This window comes from Echinops telfairi, unplaced genomic scaffold (genome assembly GCF_000313985.2).
Source record: "Echinops telfairi isolate 266 unplaced genomic scaffold, ASM31398v2 ScPeMD7_7420;HRSCAF=8458, whole genome shotgun sequence".
NCBI lineage: Eukaryota > Metazoa > Chordata > Mammalia > Afrosoricida > Tenrecidae > Echinops > Echinops telfairi.
The window spans coordinates 40,005,195-40,019,889 of record NW_022111320.1 but is presented as its reverse complement, the minus strand read 5'-3'; the positions used below and the strand labels follow the sequence as shown (position 1 = coordinate 40,019,889).

The window sequence follows — 14,695 nt, the reverse complement described above, 5'->3', positions numbered from 1 at the left end:
ACCCCCCGACCATAACATTATTTTCGTTGCTACTGCATCACTGTAATTTTGCTACTGTTATGAATCAGGCGACCCCTGTGAAAGAGTCATTCAACCCCCAAAAGGGTCGTGACTCACAGATTGAGAACTGCTGCCCTCTAGAATCATTGTGAGACTACTCTCACTGGTTCTGGCCTGTAAGCCTCAGCACACATCACCCTGGAAGAGAGAAGTGAACTGATACTTATTGGATCCCTCATAAGACCTAGGTGTTTTACGTCCATAGATCTGGTTCCAAGCTTGTCACCTGATAAGACGTGTATGATTCCCTCCATTGAAAGCGGAAAAGGTGGGCAGAATGAATGATGCAAGGCCCCCGTGTTTTCACTGAGGCATGTTGCCTCAGCTACCACTCTCAGAGGGAAGGCAGGACTTGCCAAGCCCAGTGTTGGCGCAGTCTTTGACTCACCGCCTCAGATTTTTCTCCTGACTAAAAAGACATGGAAAGCCCGCCACATTTCTTTTGTTTAAGAGGAGATTTTCCCTCCCTCTTCTCAAGTCAGAGGCCAATCATTCTATCATATTGTGATTCTAAATTTAAGTTTTAATTATTCATAAATTTTCTTCAAAAACTTTAATCAAGAATATTTCTCTGCAGATTTCCTTAGGACGACTCTAAGTTTTATAGCAGCCTCTTAACATAGTCTGCTTTTGCAAGGGCATCTAGTTATTTTCCCAGAAGTTTACAGCTGAATACATATGTAAGCAGAGTGAATGTAAACAACATATAAACATTTTAAACAGCTATATATACATATTTTGCAGAATCTCAAAAAACTCACTGCCATCGACTGGATTCTGACTCATAGTAATCCCTGGGACAAGGTAGAACTCCCTTATGCATTTCTAAGACTGTAACTCTTTAGTTAGTTAGTTTGTTTGTTGTTTTTATTGGTACAGGTACTCTGTGTATTATTTCCTTTTTTTAATAAATCATTTTATTGGGGTACCTTACAGCTCTTATCACAATCGAAGCCTGTAACTCTTTCTGGAAGTAGAAACTCATGGCCATTGAGTTAGTTATAACCCATAGCAACCACATGAGACAGGTGGAACTGCCCCTGTGGGTTTCAGAACACTTCATCTTTCTCCAGTAAGTGGCGGGTGGTTTCAAACTGCTGACTGTGCAGGTTGCAGTCCAATGCATAACCACCATGCTACCAGGGCTCCTTTTTGCATCATAGAGTGTCTTGTTTACTTTGATAGCTAGAAACAGTTCAAAGAATGAAAATATGAATACACCATCATTTTAGGTCTGAATTATTGGCTTTTATGTGACTGCCATCTTTTGAATACATGTCTTAACTAGGTAGTCTCATTATTTAAAACAAATCTGCTTACTGCTGGAAGATTTCATCCCTTATCTTTTCCAATCACCTCCATACACTTTGATTCCATTATTAACATATTTGCTTCTACTTGTACAAAGTTGCTTCAAAAAATTGGTGGGAAAAATCCTTTTTTTTTTTAATTCCATTTGAATTTCATTCAAATTGTGAAAATTTTCTTTTTGCACATGACTGTTTTGAATGCTTCTGTGTGCTGTTAGGACTAAACACACACAAAAAGATAATCATATATTAATATTTTCTTTTTGTGATTAACTCTTTCGATGAGATTATCTTACTCCTTGTGGAAATGCCTTGCAAGACCTCTTCAAATCAATACTGACTTTCAAAGGCTTAAACCCATAGTTTCATGTTTAATCTGTAGACTATTAATCCAGAACATTGTGCCAATGAAATGAATTAAAATGTAATGTTGTGGAGAAGAAGTACCACTAAACAACTCTTGAGACATAAACTTATTCAAGCCACTGTGCTGTCTGCCCAGAGCATGAAGACTCTTCTTCATTTGGTGCCTGGAGAAGCAGTTATCATAAGAGAAGGGATTTGCTATGGGGACAGACTGTGTATGCTTTTCACACCTTCATTTTATGTTGAAGTCATTGTGGTTTCTTCAGAACTGTTTCAAAAGAAAGCAAAGTACCAAGAGACGTGCTCTTCACAGATGGTATTAGTCTGCCTAATGATAATGAAACATAAGTTATAGCACTAACACGAGCAGTTTCCAGATGCACCCATCAACCCCTCCCCACCTTTGAATAAAAATGAATTAGCAACTATCAATAATAGAATTTCTAAAAAAACGGAAACTCTATAAGAGCCCACAGTCATCTTTCTCCTTTTTTAGAAATAAGGCTATTAAAACCCACAATTACTCAGAAACTTAGCTCAGGGCCCTAAATCTAGAAACTCACAAGGCAGGGTGGTGAGGAGCCTGTGGTAATGAGCCAGCACCTGCTGTCACCTCAGCACAGAGTCCAACACACACAGTCCGTGTTCCATCAAGATGAAGGAGTGAACATGGCAAGTCTTTCTAGGGTAGTGATTTCTGAAAGATTGTGTTGCTATTTCCATAGTTGTTGCCTCTATGACTAATGTGCCTGTGTGTCTTTCTGCCTGCCTCGTACATGCTGATCAACTGTGCCTCAAACTTCCAGGCAACCATAGACGTCTAGAAATGAGATACATACTCTCCTGTCATCAACTAGTCCATGGGTTCCACCTTCATCTGGGATGGAGTCAGACCCACAAGACCCTCAGACAGTGTTGCCAGAGTGAAAACCATTATTATTTATAGAAAGACAACAGTAAATGATACTAATAGAGTCTCAAAAAAGGGAAGTGTTCCCCTTTTCTCAGATTGCCCATGTCCATTCTTGAGTTGCGGGGCAGGTGCGCCCTGGTTCATGTCCGAGGTCAGATGCTGCTTTCCTGTCACCGCCCCTGGCTACTGTGATGCTATTTAATATGCCTACCAAGCTCCCCAGGCTGCTTCTCTGCTGCTGGACCCTCCTAAGCCTCTGCTACCAGCTCCAGTCACATTAGGCCTGTGGCGATCTTTTGATGCCAGGCTACTTGGGCCCCCACTGGCTGGGACTTCTTTGCCCTGCACAAGCGCTGTAGCTCACTTAGTTCCACTGTTGAGTGGAATTCCTCTGCTCAGAGGAAGCTGGTCTCACCTTGATGTAGAAAGACTCTTCCGTGGGATCCTTCTTGGCACCCCTTACAACACTTAGCTTCACAAGCATCCCTTTTGCCGGAATGCATTCATCCCTAAAGCCATGGACCAACAAACCCTCTGCCTTTCCCACTGTCTCTATCTCCTGCCATCTTCAGTATACCAGGTCTTTGCTTGGGGTCTAGGAGTTTCTCAGTGGTTCAGAGACCCCAGGTCTTTGGTTCAAAGGACATGCTTTGCTCCAGCCTCTCCTTAATAATCATGATGCCCAAAGTAATACTTGGTTATAATTCAGTAATTTTTAAAACCCACAGCTTCTTGATCTGCTACAGGTATTTTTGAATATCTCATGCATTCATAGTTAATTTGGCATGTTTCCTTTTACTGTCCAATTTAACAATTTAGAGCAGTTCTCAAACTGTGGGTGACAACCCCTTTGGGGGTCAAACAACCCTTTCACAGGGGTCATCTGATTCACAATAATGGCAAAATTACAGTTATGAAGTAGCGACAAAGAATTTTATGGTTACTGGGTCATCACAACATGAGGAACTGTATTAAAGGGTCACGGCATTAGGAAGATTGAGAACCACTGGTTTAGACTAATATTGAAGTCTACTACATATATTACTGTGCTTCCAGAAATGCTAGGCAGAACAGAAATTTAAAAACATAAAAGTTAGAAATTTATTAGGATCCAGATAATTTTGTTCTGTACGTTGATCATTTGTTAGTTCCTTTCACTTGGAAGAGAATGGTCATAAAACATAATAAATTAAACATTAAATCCGAGACATGATGCTATTTGAGGACAATTCAAAGATTCAGAAATTCCTGAGTTGGAGCCACATCAGTGCCCTTGGTGGTCCTGGTGACATGACTCTACCCTTCAATCCAGGTTTCTCTGAGTACCGAAGGATTTCGCGTTAATGTTTCTCCATGAGCATTGGGGGAATTGATGTGTCTGTGTCTAAAGTAAGTGAAGCCAAAGTCAGCTTTTGGGTGGCACTTATTTATAACTAGGTTCACCTTCCTACTACTTTGATTGTGATTCATATAAAGATAAAGATTTTGAGTACATTTTCCAGTATTTTTAATTAGTGAACTCCAGGAAACAAATTAGTTCCTTGGCAATTGAAGTCCAGCCCAAACATGGTAGGCAGAAGTATAGTAGACAAAAAAAGAAGAAGAAAAATTACCCCTTGATTTAGCTGGACGTCAGGTAGGACACATAAACTTGGAGAAAGTGGAATTGATCTCCCTGAGGAGGCACCACTGAGGAGCTGATCATTTCTAGTCACGCTGTGTGCACAGAGAAAAATGAAGCTTTCACTATGCCATTGGGCATTAGAGCTCTGAGCTGTGTTTTATATTTTATGAGATAAATTTCATTGTCCATAATATACTGTTGTTACCTTTTCTTCTGAACCCTGGAGAGTGGAATCCCTTATGACCCTCGTCTTATGAACAAGTTCAGAGATAGGAACATCAGGCTTGTATTCTATGCAAAGAGCTAGAATTATAACCATTAATACACATCTACATGTTCTGACCTCAGAAAGAGTCACTTTTATACTTAGAAAACTCTGAGCCATTTTTCTTTTCTCCTTAAATGCTGACAGTTGTCACAGAATGCTCAAGTGCGTTGCATCCCGTGACAATGTGGAGGCCAGCAGTGGCCTGCATTCCCTAACTCTAAGTGCTAGTCTTTCTCCCCCAGACCAGCGGTTCTCAATTCTGGGCAATTTTGTCTCCTAAGGGATAGTTGGCAATATTTAGAGACATATTTAAGTTTCAAAATTTGGGGCAAGAAATGTGAATGGCATACAATGAGTAGTGACCAAACACACCACACACACACACACACACACACATTTCCCTCTAGTTGATTCTATGGGACAGCGTAGAACTGTCCCACTGGGCTCAGAAGCTAAACATCTTTATGGGAGCAGCAGGCTTCATCTCTCCCCCTCAGACTGACTGGTGGGTTCAAATCATTGACTTTTCCATTACCAGCCCAACTCGCAGGTAACCCCCTCTGCCACCAGCCATAGGGCGGTGCCAGACAACATGCACCTGTAAGGCTTACAATCTCAGTTCTGCTGAATGGGGGAAACCCCGCCCTAGACAATGTCATCTCAGTCATGAACCCGCTAAGTCAAATGAAATGATACATCTGAAATTTGCTTTTCTTTAAAGTAGCCTTTCTCTCTCTCTCTCTACCTCTCTCTCTCTCTGTGTCTCTTTTACTCTTTCTAGGAAAAGGAGATTTAATTGGAGCAAACCTGTCAATTAAAGACCAAGTGATCAAGACCAATGCAGATGTGAAGGCTTTAACCTACTGTGATCTCCAGTGCATCATCCTCAAAGGACTCTTTGAAGTGCTAGACCTTTACCCAGAATATGCTCACAAATTCGTGGAGGACATTCAGCATGACCTCACGTACAACCTGCGAGAAGGTCATGAAAGTGATGTAAGTCTCACTTCTAATTAGTGCTGAGACCTGATCACACGGGGCCTGGAGATCATTTATAATGGAAAAGGCAGGTGCCCTGACCTCACTTTAAGAAGTCTTTGAACATATTAGATATGGTTACTCAGCTGCCAGTGAGCAATTAAATAATTAGCTAGAAGCCAAACTCAGGATTTATTACCAACATTCTATGAAAAAAATGTATTTGGATGGCTTCCCTTAACCCAGTTTCTTTCTTTCTTAGAAATCATTTTATTGGAGGCTCTTACAGCTCTTATAACGATCCATACATCAAATGTATCAAGCACATTTGTACATATGTTGCCATCATCATTTTCAAAACATTTGCTTTATACTTGAGCCCTTGGTATCAACTCCTCTGTTTTCCCTCCCTCTCCCACCTTCCACTCTTGTGAACCCTTGATAAATTATAAATTATTATTATTTTCATATCTTACACCACCCACTCTCTCCCTTAACCCACATTCTGTGTTGTTCTTCCCCCTGTCAGGGGTGGGGAGGGTTATACGTTGATGGGTTCCCCCTTTCTCCCCCTTCTTCCCCCACTTTCCCCCTACCCCATAGTGTCGCTACTCCCCTTATTGTTCCTGAGGGGGTTATCTGTCTTGCATTCTGTGTCTCGAGAACTCTTGTCTCTACCAGCGTACATGCTCTAGTCTAGCCGGATTTGTAAGGCATAACTGGGTTCATGATAGTGGTGGGCAGGAAGCATTAAAGAACTGGAGGAGTGTGTTATGTGCTTCATTGGTGCTGTATTGTACCCTAGCTGCCTCGTCCCTTCTTTGTGACCCTTTTGTGAGGGGGTGTCCAATTGTCTACAGATGGGTTTGGGGTCTTCACACCACCACCCTCCACCCCCCTACCTCATTCACATTGATATGATTGTTTGTTTCAATCCAGTTTCTTTATTTAGTTTTATTTAATTATATGTAGGCTTAGTTTTAGTGACATTGAACATTTAGCTAGAGCTGTATTGATTGCTCCAGATTTTAAGGGTTTCCAGAGTTTTCTGTTTTTAATGGTTTATTATTCTGCTTGCTTGGCATGGATTTGCTTCCAATTAATCTTTTATATTGTGGTTAACCAATGCCTAAAATTGCCTAGTGTACTGTGTCTGCCACAACCTACTGCCTCCAAGTCAATTCTGACTCACAGGGACACAAGATAAGGTTTCTGACACCGTGAGTCTTTAGGGAAGCAGAACGCCTCCTCTTTCTCCTGTAGAGTGGCTAGGAGGCTCAAACCGCTGACCTTCACTTAGCAGCTCACCTCACGACCTGCTCTGCCAATAGAATGCTTCATATATCCTGAAGTGACTCAATTAGTGTAATAGGAATCTAGCCAAGACTTCTCACAGTGAAAATGTGACGACTATTTCATGAAATTATATATTTGCTGCATGTTTCAGTTTACACAAACTGCTTTCCTATCAAAATCTGGGTTGTGCTGCATCTTGAAATTAGGCTGATCAGGAGCATGACTTCATTACATGTGTCAGAAGGACAAATGATTTAACGAGTGATTGCTGGAAGGCAAGCCAGAGCATGCCTAGTGTTGTCTAAAAACCAAAGCCTTGCTCTGATTGCTGGATATTTGTTCTAGATATTGCAGCGTTCATTTCCCTCCCACCCCCAGCAGTATAAGAAACCATTGATTGTACAGAAATGTTAGTCATCTTAATTATTAGCAATATAGAAAGGAAAATGCAGATTATATGTTTATTCAATGTTGTCGGAGTTCATCAGGTAGAGTCAATACATAAGCCCCGTTCCATAGTATGAGACTACCATCTATGGATGTAGGTGCCTCTCCATTGAAAATGGCAAGTAACAAAGAAAATACCAGTATGCATTCTTTCTCTAGCCGATGCTAGCACTTTATTTTTAGAGAGCATTTCCTTTAGTCCTTTAAAAGGTCTCCGTGCTGTTGTCGTTGTTAAGTGCCGTCGAGTTGGTTCAGACTCAAGCGACCCTTTTTACAACAGAACGAAACACAGCCTGGTCCTGTGCCGTCCTCAGAAATGTCCATTTATTCCGGTAGAAGATCCAGCTGCTACTGAGAGTAGCCTGTATCGCTAACTTGTACAAAAAATACAGAAATGAAATAGACAACCCTGATGCTATGGAATCAAATTTGACTCATAGCAGGCCTGTTTGGAGTTGGCCCTTTGTTTGGGGGCCAGACTGGCTTTGGGTCCTGTGTGTGATAGTAGTGAGGTGGACATGTGGCCCTGACGTTATTACTTACTCCATAGACCTGTCTAATGTTTGGTTGTAAGTTGATCCCAGGGGCTGGGTTCAGTTCTAGGCTTGAGGAGTGTGTAAGGACCATAGTAAGTCTGGTATTTTCCATGTGTGTGTGTGTATTCTTGGGTATACTTATTATATATACATATATATGTAGACATACCCTCTGCCGAACATAAACTCATTGATATGCCCCCATTTACCTTGCCACACCTATTCAGCCAGCATGTCCACCTATGCAATATACTCATAGATGTTGTTTGTTATTACTATGGCAGCAAGACTATGTGTACAATCAACATTTTTTTAAAGCTCACCACTATCCAGTCAGTACCGATTCCTGTCAACCCTAGAGGACCGGGTAGACGTGCCCCTGTGGGTTTCCAAGGCTATGCTGGTTTGCACGCGTAGAAAGCCCAGTAAACTTTAGAGCGACTGGCGGTTTGGAAGTACAGACCTTGCGGCTCACCACCCAATGCATAACCACTCTGTCACCAGGGCTCCCTATGCGTACAATAGTATTGTTTTCTCTCCTCCTCTTCTACCTCTCAAAACTGGTGTTTTCGTATGAATCTTCAATAAGGGATACAGGACCTCTTACAGACTGTCTCTGGGGTCCACTCTTGCCCGAGGCCACAGCCTTCTGTCTGCTGCCAGTGAAGTGCACACTGACTCGTGGCAGCTTCGTGCAGGACAGAACAGAAATGCCCCACAGTATTCTCTTGGCTGTAGTATTTACTGATGGAATTCACCTGACCTGTTTTCTGTAGAGCCACTGAGTGGGTTCGAACTGCCCAACTCTGAGCTAGCCACTGATCTCCAGTCACGTAGAAAATCTCATGCAGACTGTCGTGTAGGGTGAGTGTCTGGAGAGTGTCTATAGTGGCGCATTTCTCTTCTCCCTTCTGCAACTCCACTCTGTCCGAAGAACAGACGTGAAGCCTGGCCTTGGTCTTCGGTTTCCACATGCAGACAAACAAACAAAAATACTCCATTGCGGTGTTTTTGTTGTTTTCGTTTTTGGAGCCTTGAAACTTTTGTGAAGGTTAGAAATCCAGCGAGGAGCATCTGTTCCCTCGTTCTGCTATAACAGAAACACCAAGTTGTGTGCAGAAATTGGATGCTGGCGGTCTAAAGCAGGGTCTCTTCTGTGTGTTTCCCCTTCTTGTAGGTGCACCTAGGTGTTTCTTGGTTCTTTGACTTAGAAGGGATCATTGCATGGCATCTACCATGCCCTATGCAGATGCATGTCTACTCTTATTACAGCTCCAAAGTTATTAGAACCCACCGTACTTGAGTGATATTATTAACATAACACAGATTACAGCATTTTCAAGCAAAGTGAGATTCACAGGCATAATTTAGGGGATAAAGTTTAATGTATAACTGTGGAAGAAAGGATATTTGAATAATGGGAATGTTACATCCATTAGGATATTTATACATCTTTTTTTATTTATACATCTTATGTGTATAAATCTTGTCATAACTCTGACATATTTTTTGCCATTGTCCCACCTTTCCCTTCTCCTATCCTATGCTTATTCTTCGTCCTCAAATGTCCCATAATTCCCGATATATATTAGGGTAACTCTGCCTTCAGTTTCCTTGTGTGTTTATAGTTTCACCTCCTGAATGTCACTCTAAAGTGCTTATAACTATTGGGTGAAAAAATTACCAGAACACCCAAGTAGTAAAGGGGCTAGTAAACCGATTTTAAAGTACGATTAAACCCAAAAAGGTATTTTGAGAAGTAATCAAGATTTTAAAGGGAAATGCATGTTGCAATATGACTTTGACCGTAAAACTGCAACAAAACACGTAACTTTAGACAGCAGCTCACCTAATTCTCATTCAAAAATTAATGAAAAGGTTTAAAATATGTGGAACTGTGAAAAGGCTAGCGAGCCCTGTTTTGACCTCATATTAATTATGTATTTTATATACTCAGTGTGTTCTCCATATTTTGTCCTTATTTATATCTCCTGGCTGGCCCAAATAATTAAATAGATCAATTTAGTTATTTTCATCTAGGCATATTATGAGAAATTTGCTTCACTTGCTTCTCTTGTTAAATTCTTTAAAATTGACTTTAGCACAAACACATCTGTGGCTATATTTGTTGAAAAGTTCCTTTTGCCTCAATATCACACTGTTGAATTTGCAATAAGATAGTATTAAGGAGTATCTGAAATACTCTTTTTAAAACATTAATGCTAATATTTTGAAAACCAGAAATTGATATGGATATATATATATATATATATATATATATATATATATATATATATAAACACACACCCACTTTACACATGGTAGGTGCTGATTTGTTGTTGTGATTGTTGTGAAACAGTAGATGACCCCTGTGGATCAGACCAAGATGATTCACCCTCCAATTTGACCTTCATGGAGGGTTTTAAGTGATGAACCACATTAAAATTCTAAAGGTGTTTATCACCCTCATTTCTTCCTCAATTTGTCATTGTTGTCATATAACTTACTTGGCATAAAAAAAAAGTCTCCCTTCATCTTTAATGGACAAAGCACAATTCCCTATTTTCCTGAGGTCCAGTGACGTCTGGTTGGTGGCCACCAAACTGCCATCTCCAATAGTCTGAGAGATTACTCCCAAGGTTCAGAAAGGATCCCTAAAGCAGAGCAAAGGAGTCCTACGAGGTGCATGATTCCAGCAAGTTTTCTTCACTTTTGGCACAGATGATGGTACTTGGGTGGTTTACAGGAGCTGTGGTCTTGCAGTGGGCAAAGCACCAGCAGCTGAGTGATCAGTGGTTCAATCTCACCAGTCCCCTCCCACAGGAGTAAGATGAGCCCATTTGTTTCCAAAAGATGTTCAGCTTCGGAAACCTAACAGAGGCAGTTCTGTGTCTTATACGGTCTCTAAGTCCAACGGACTCAACAGCAATCGGTTTGGGATGGTTGACAGTGTAGACTCATCACAACTCAAAGTCATAGCATTCATTCATAATACTTCAAAACTCACCCTCCTTCAACACATTTTCTTTGCATACCAACCACCAACCTTAAATACTATAGTTAACAAAATTGACTACTAAAATGTCCTAATCCTTAATGAAGACAAATAGATATATAATAATAAATCTAAAGGTTGAAGAGTAGTTGTATACATTAAGTTAACATGTATAAAACCATCCACAATTGAATATAATGCCACAGTAGTGGTATACATAAAGTTAATAGAGATAGAATGGGAGGGTATATTTTTAATAACTAAAACCAAACAGAATTGGACAGCAAATAAAAATAACATCATAAATTAAAATATAGGCAAAGATATGAACAGGAAATTCATAAAGAAATACAAAAAGGTAGCAAGCACATAAAAATGCACTCAAATAATAGAATATTTCAGATTTAAACCCTTAGATAACACTTTATAAACACTTAGATAACAAACCTTGGGAAGTGGCTTAATAAAAGTATAAGACAATCAAGAAAGCTGGTTAACTTGCTGAAACCAAACTCAAATTCTTACACACACACACACACACACACACACACACACACATAGCTGAGTGATGCGTTTATCTTTACCAAATTCTTTTCACTTGGCTGTATGTAAGGTTGAAGGCTCCCCTTGTGTGCCCAGAGCTTTTAGACATTCGACATTTGACTGGGGTTAGTCTCTCCTCCTGACCCTCTGGTTGTTTCCTTCTCTCAATCATATTTGAGGCCTTGAAGTGGGTGTCAAGTTAAAATACCAACGTTAGACACATCATTTTTAACAAACTGATAGTTCATATGAGTCAAAGATTTCTGTTGAATCCATTGAGGATGACAATGCTGCTTCAAAGGAAGATTCAAAAACCTAGATCAAGCAGTACAAGGAATGCTGGGGTGAGATTTCAAAGTCGGTTAGATAATGCCTCCAGAGTAATGTCCCTAACCCTTTGAGATTATGATTTTCTGCAACATTTTGTATCATCTCCATTTTACTGATGTAATGTCAGGTGTGGGTGGTGATAAATAATAATAATAAAACCAACAAAGTCTAGTTTGAACAAATTTCTGTTCCTTCTGGAAACTCATATTGAGACTTTGAAATCCCTTAGTCATGGGAGACAATGATGGTTGAGCCCTCTAACCTTAGATGATCCCTGTACAGGTTCCGGTGTGCTTTACTATGAACTTGAAAAGTCATACAGCAGTCTTTTAGCCAATTTTTTAAGTTTGAATTTTTTTATTAAAGAGAAACATACAGTAGAGAACGTGGGTAGTTCAGAGTGTTCAACGGCCCTACTTCAGCCATCAGACCAGTCAGGAGACTCCTAGAGGCCCAGCCTAACATCAGCACTCATGAGGGGCCTGCTGCATGTTGGGTTATAATGAGACACAGATTCACATGATCTTGGTAATTTCCTGAGGTTATTTTTTCTAAGTTAAAATATTAGCTTCGTGGGGTACACTATTCAAAATCGTGACTATTGCTGTTGTGAGAGCTTCCTGTATGTATGACATTTCTAATAGAAGTCATTGTCTGGAGGTAACAAAAGTAGTCTGTTTGCTAGTCAAGATCAGCATTGGGTAGTAATTTTATTTTAGACTACAGTGAACTTATTCATAAGGAAGCTTGTGTCAATGTTAAAAGGTGGTGGGATGAAAATGTGATACAGATTTGACTTGCTGTATTCGCCATGCTTGTTGATGTGTTCTTACATTAAATTACTAACCTTTAAAACTTACCCTATTTTGTTTTAGGGGGCAAAGGAAATTATACCAGGGGGATTTCACTAAGTTTGTGGAAGAATCCCCTTATATTTTAACTCCATATATTCATGAACTTTTTGAAGTCTCCTCATATGTTGCTTGCATATTTAGAGTGTCATGTGGAAGAAGTAAATCATAAAGTTTTAACAATATTTTTCATTTATAAATTTCTCACATACCCTAGATCCATCAAAAACATGTAATCGTTAAAAAGGAAAATGAAAATTATGCAACATGAAAAATTAATGAAAGAATAAAAATTGATCCTTTCATATATATATGACAATCCTTATGTAACTATTGGTAGGGAATAGAGTTTAATGTACATATTTTTCTAAATTTAATTTAAAGCTTTTTCCAAGCAATTTTGTTAGGAGCTAATCCAGACATCATATCATTCCATAGTTTAATCATATCAAGCTGTGTACATATCAAGCAATTGTACAATTGCTACCCAAATAAATTTCAAAACATTTCTTCCTCCTTCTTGAACACCTTAATATCAGCTCCACCTTAGCCCCCCAGCTCTCCTGTGGTACCCCACACACATGAACCCTTATTCTAGTTGCTGTCTCTGTAATTTCACCTATCTTGAGTTTCATATTCAAAAAACATAGAAAAACACGTAACAGGGAAGACAAACCCCAATATGAAAAAAAACAGACAATATTAAAACCAGATCAAGCACAAAGTGTATCAAAGGGAGATCAAAGAACACGTTTTAACCATTCAAGTCAGATGTATCATTTTAGTCTACTATAGTCATCTCTCCAATACTCGCTGCCTGGTAACCAGGTTGTTCCCATTGCTCAGTTATATTTAGAGGGAAAACACCGGAAGCTTATTCCTTGTGTAGATTTTGGGCTTCCACTGCAAGCTATAGCCTTCCCCATACCATAATCTCACCATTTAAGCTCTGATACTATTGCCTTCTTTGGATTTGGATTATATAATTCACAATCCTTGTAACACGTATGTTGGCATGCTTCTTCCATATGGACTTAGTTGATGTCTCACTTATATGGCTGATTGTTTGGAAACAAGTCTTTAAGACCTCAATTCTATCTGATAGTTGGGCACCATCTAATTTCTTCACCACACTTTGTTATAGCACCCATATCTTCTATGTTTCCTCCATGAGGGCGAGTACCGAGCAGGACCATGTTAGAACTACTTGTTCTTAGATTGGAAATAGGATTAAGTGCGAGCCCCAAATCCATTCTAGTATCTATGTTTTTTATCTGTCTATAGTTCACCTTAGAGACATCCTTGACAACTTGTGGTAGAGAATATTACCGATCATCTCCCTGGAGCATAAGGACCTTTGGTTTATAGTGTCATTGATTAGCCCGTGGTATTATTAAAACACTAATGAGAGAGGGAGATTGAACAAGTACAGGCTAACTATATATTGCAATTCCTAGATCATTCAGTTTTACAGAACACATTTTTATGTGACTTTGTGCTGTTTGCACAAACAATAGGAGTTGGTGGTCAGGCATGACTTACAACAATTTTGACTGACAATATCTAGCACGGGTCTGCCAGAACAATAATGCACATGTTTCGCAGAGCAGTCTAGTACCACTTAGTCTACTTATGGATATCAACTCTGCTCTTGGAAATGTGTCAAAATATTTTCACACATGCCCCTACAGGTAGTTGCATGAGGATATTCGTGGTAGCTCTATTTGTTAGTGGACAGGAGTTACAAACAACTTGGATGCTCATGACTGGGACCGTGAGTTCAGTAAACTATGGCAAGTATGTGGAATTCTATGCTGTTGTGAGCAGATATTTAGTAAATCTACGTGGATCCATATTTTCCATGTAAACTAAAATACATGCAAAGAAAGCAATTCTTACTTTTACCAGCTGTGTATAAATTGAAATACCAATAGAAAAGACTAACTAAGACAATTTTGAAGAAGAACAAAATTAGAGGACTTGAACTTTCAGATCTAAATATATTATAAAGCTACAGTAATGAAACCAATGAGGTACCAGAGTAAGGCTATGTAATGCCATCTTGCCTCCGGTATCCCCATCAACCAAGTGGCCTGCTTTCTGTATTCGGCCTCGGGGCTTTTGTAATTGTTCTTCTCTCTGTCTACAGTGCTGTTTTTATGGGATTCTCTGACCACC

At 39.7% G+C, this 14,695-nt stretch overlaps 1 protein-coding gene across 1 annotated transcript in view; it reads left to right on the top strand.

Moving 5' to 3' along the window:
• The window catches only part of KCNH8 (potassium voltage-gated channel subfamily H member 8), a 420,233-nt gene that overhangs the window by 344,054 nt on the left and 61,484 nt on the right, over positions 1–14,695 (top strand). Inside the window, exon 11 of the mRNA XM_004704022.2 lies at positions 5,323–5,537. Coding sequence (XP_004704079.1) covers positions 5,323–5,537 — 215 coding nt within the window. The remainder of the gene's footprint in view (positions 1–5,322; positions 5,538–14,695) is intronic.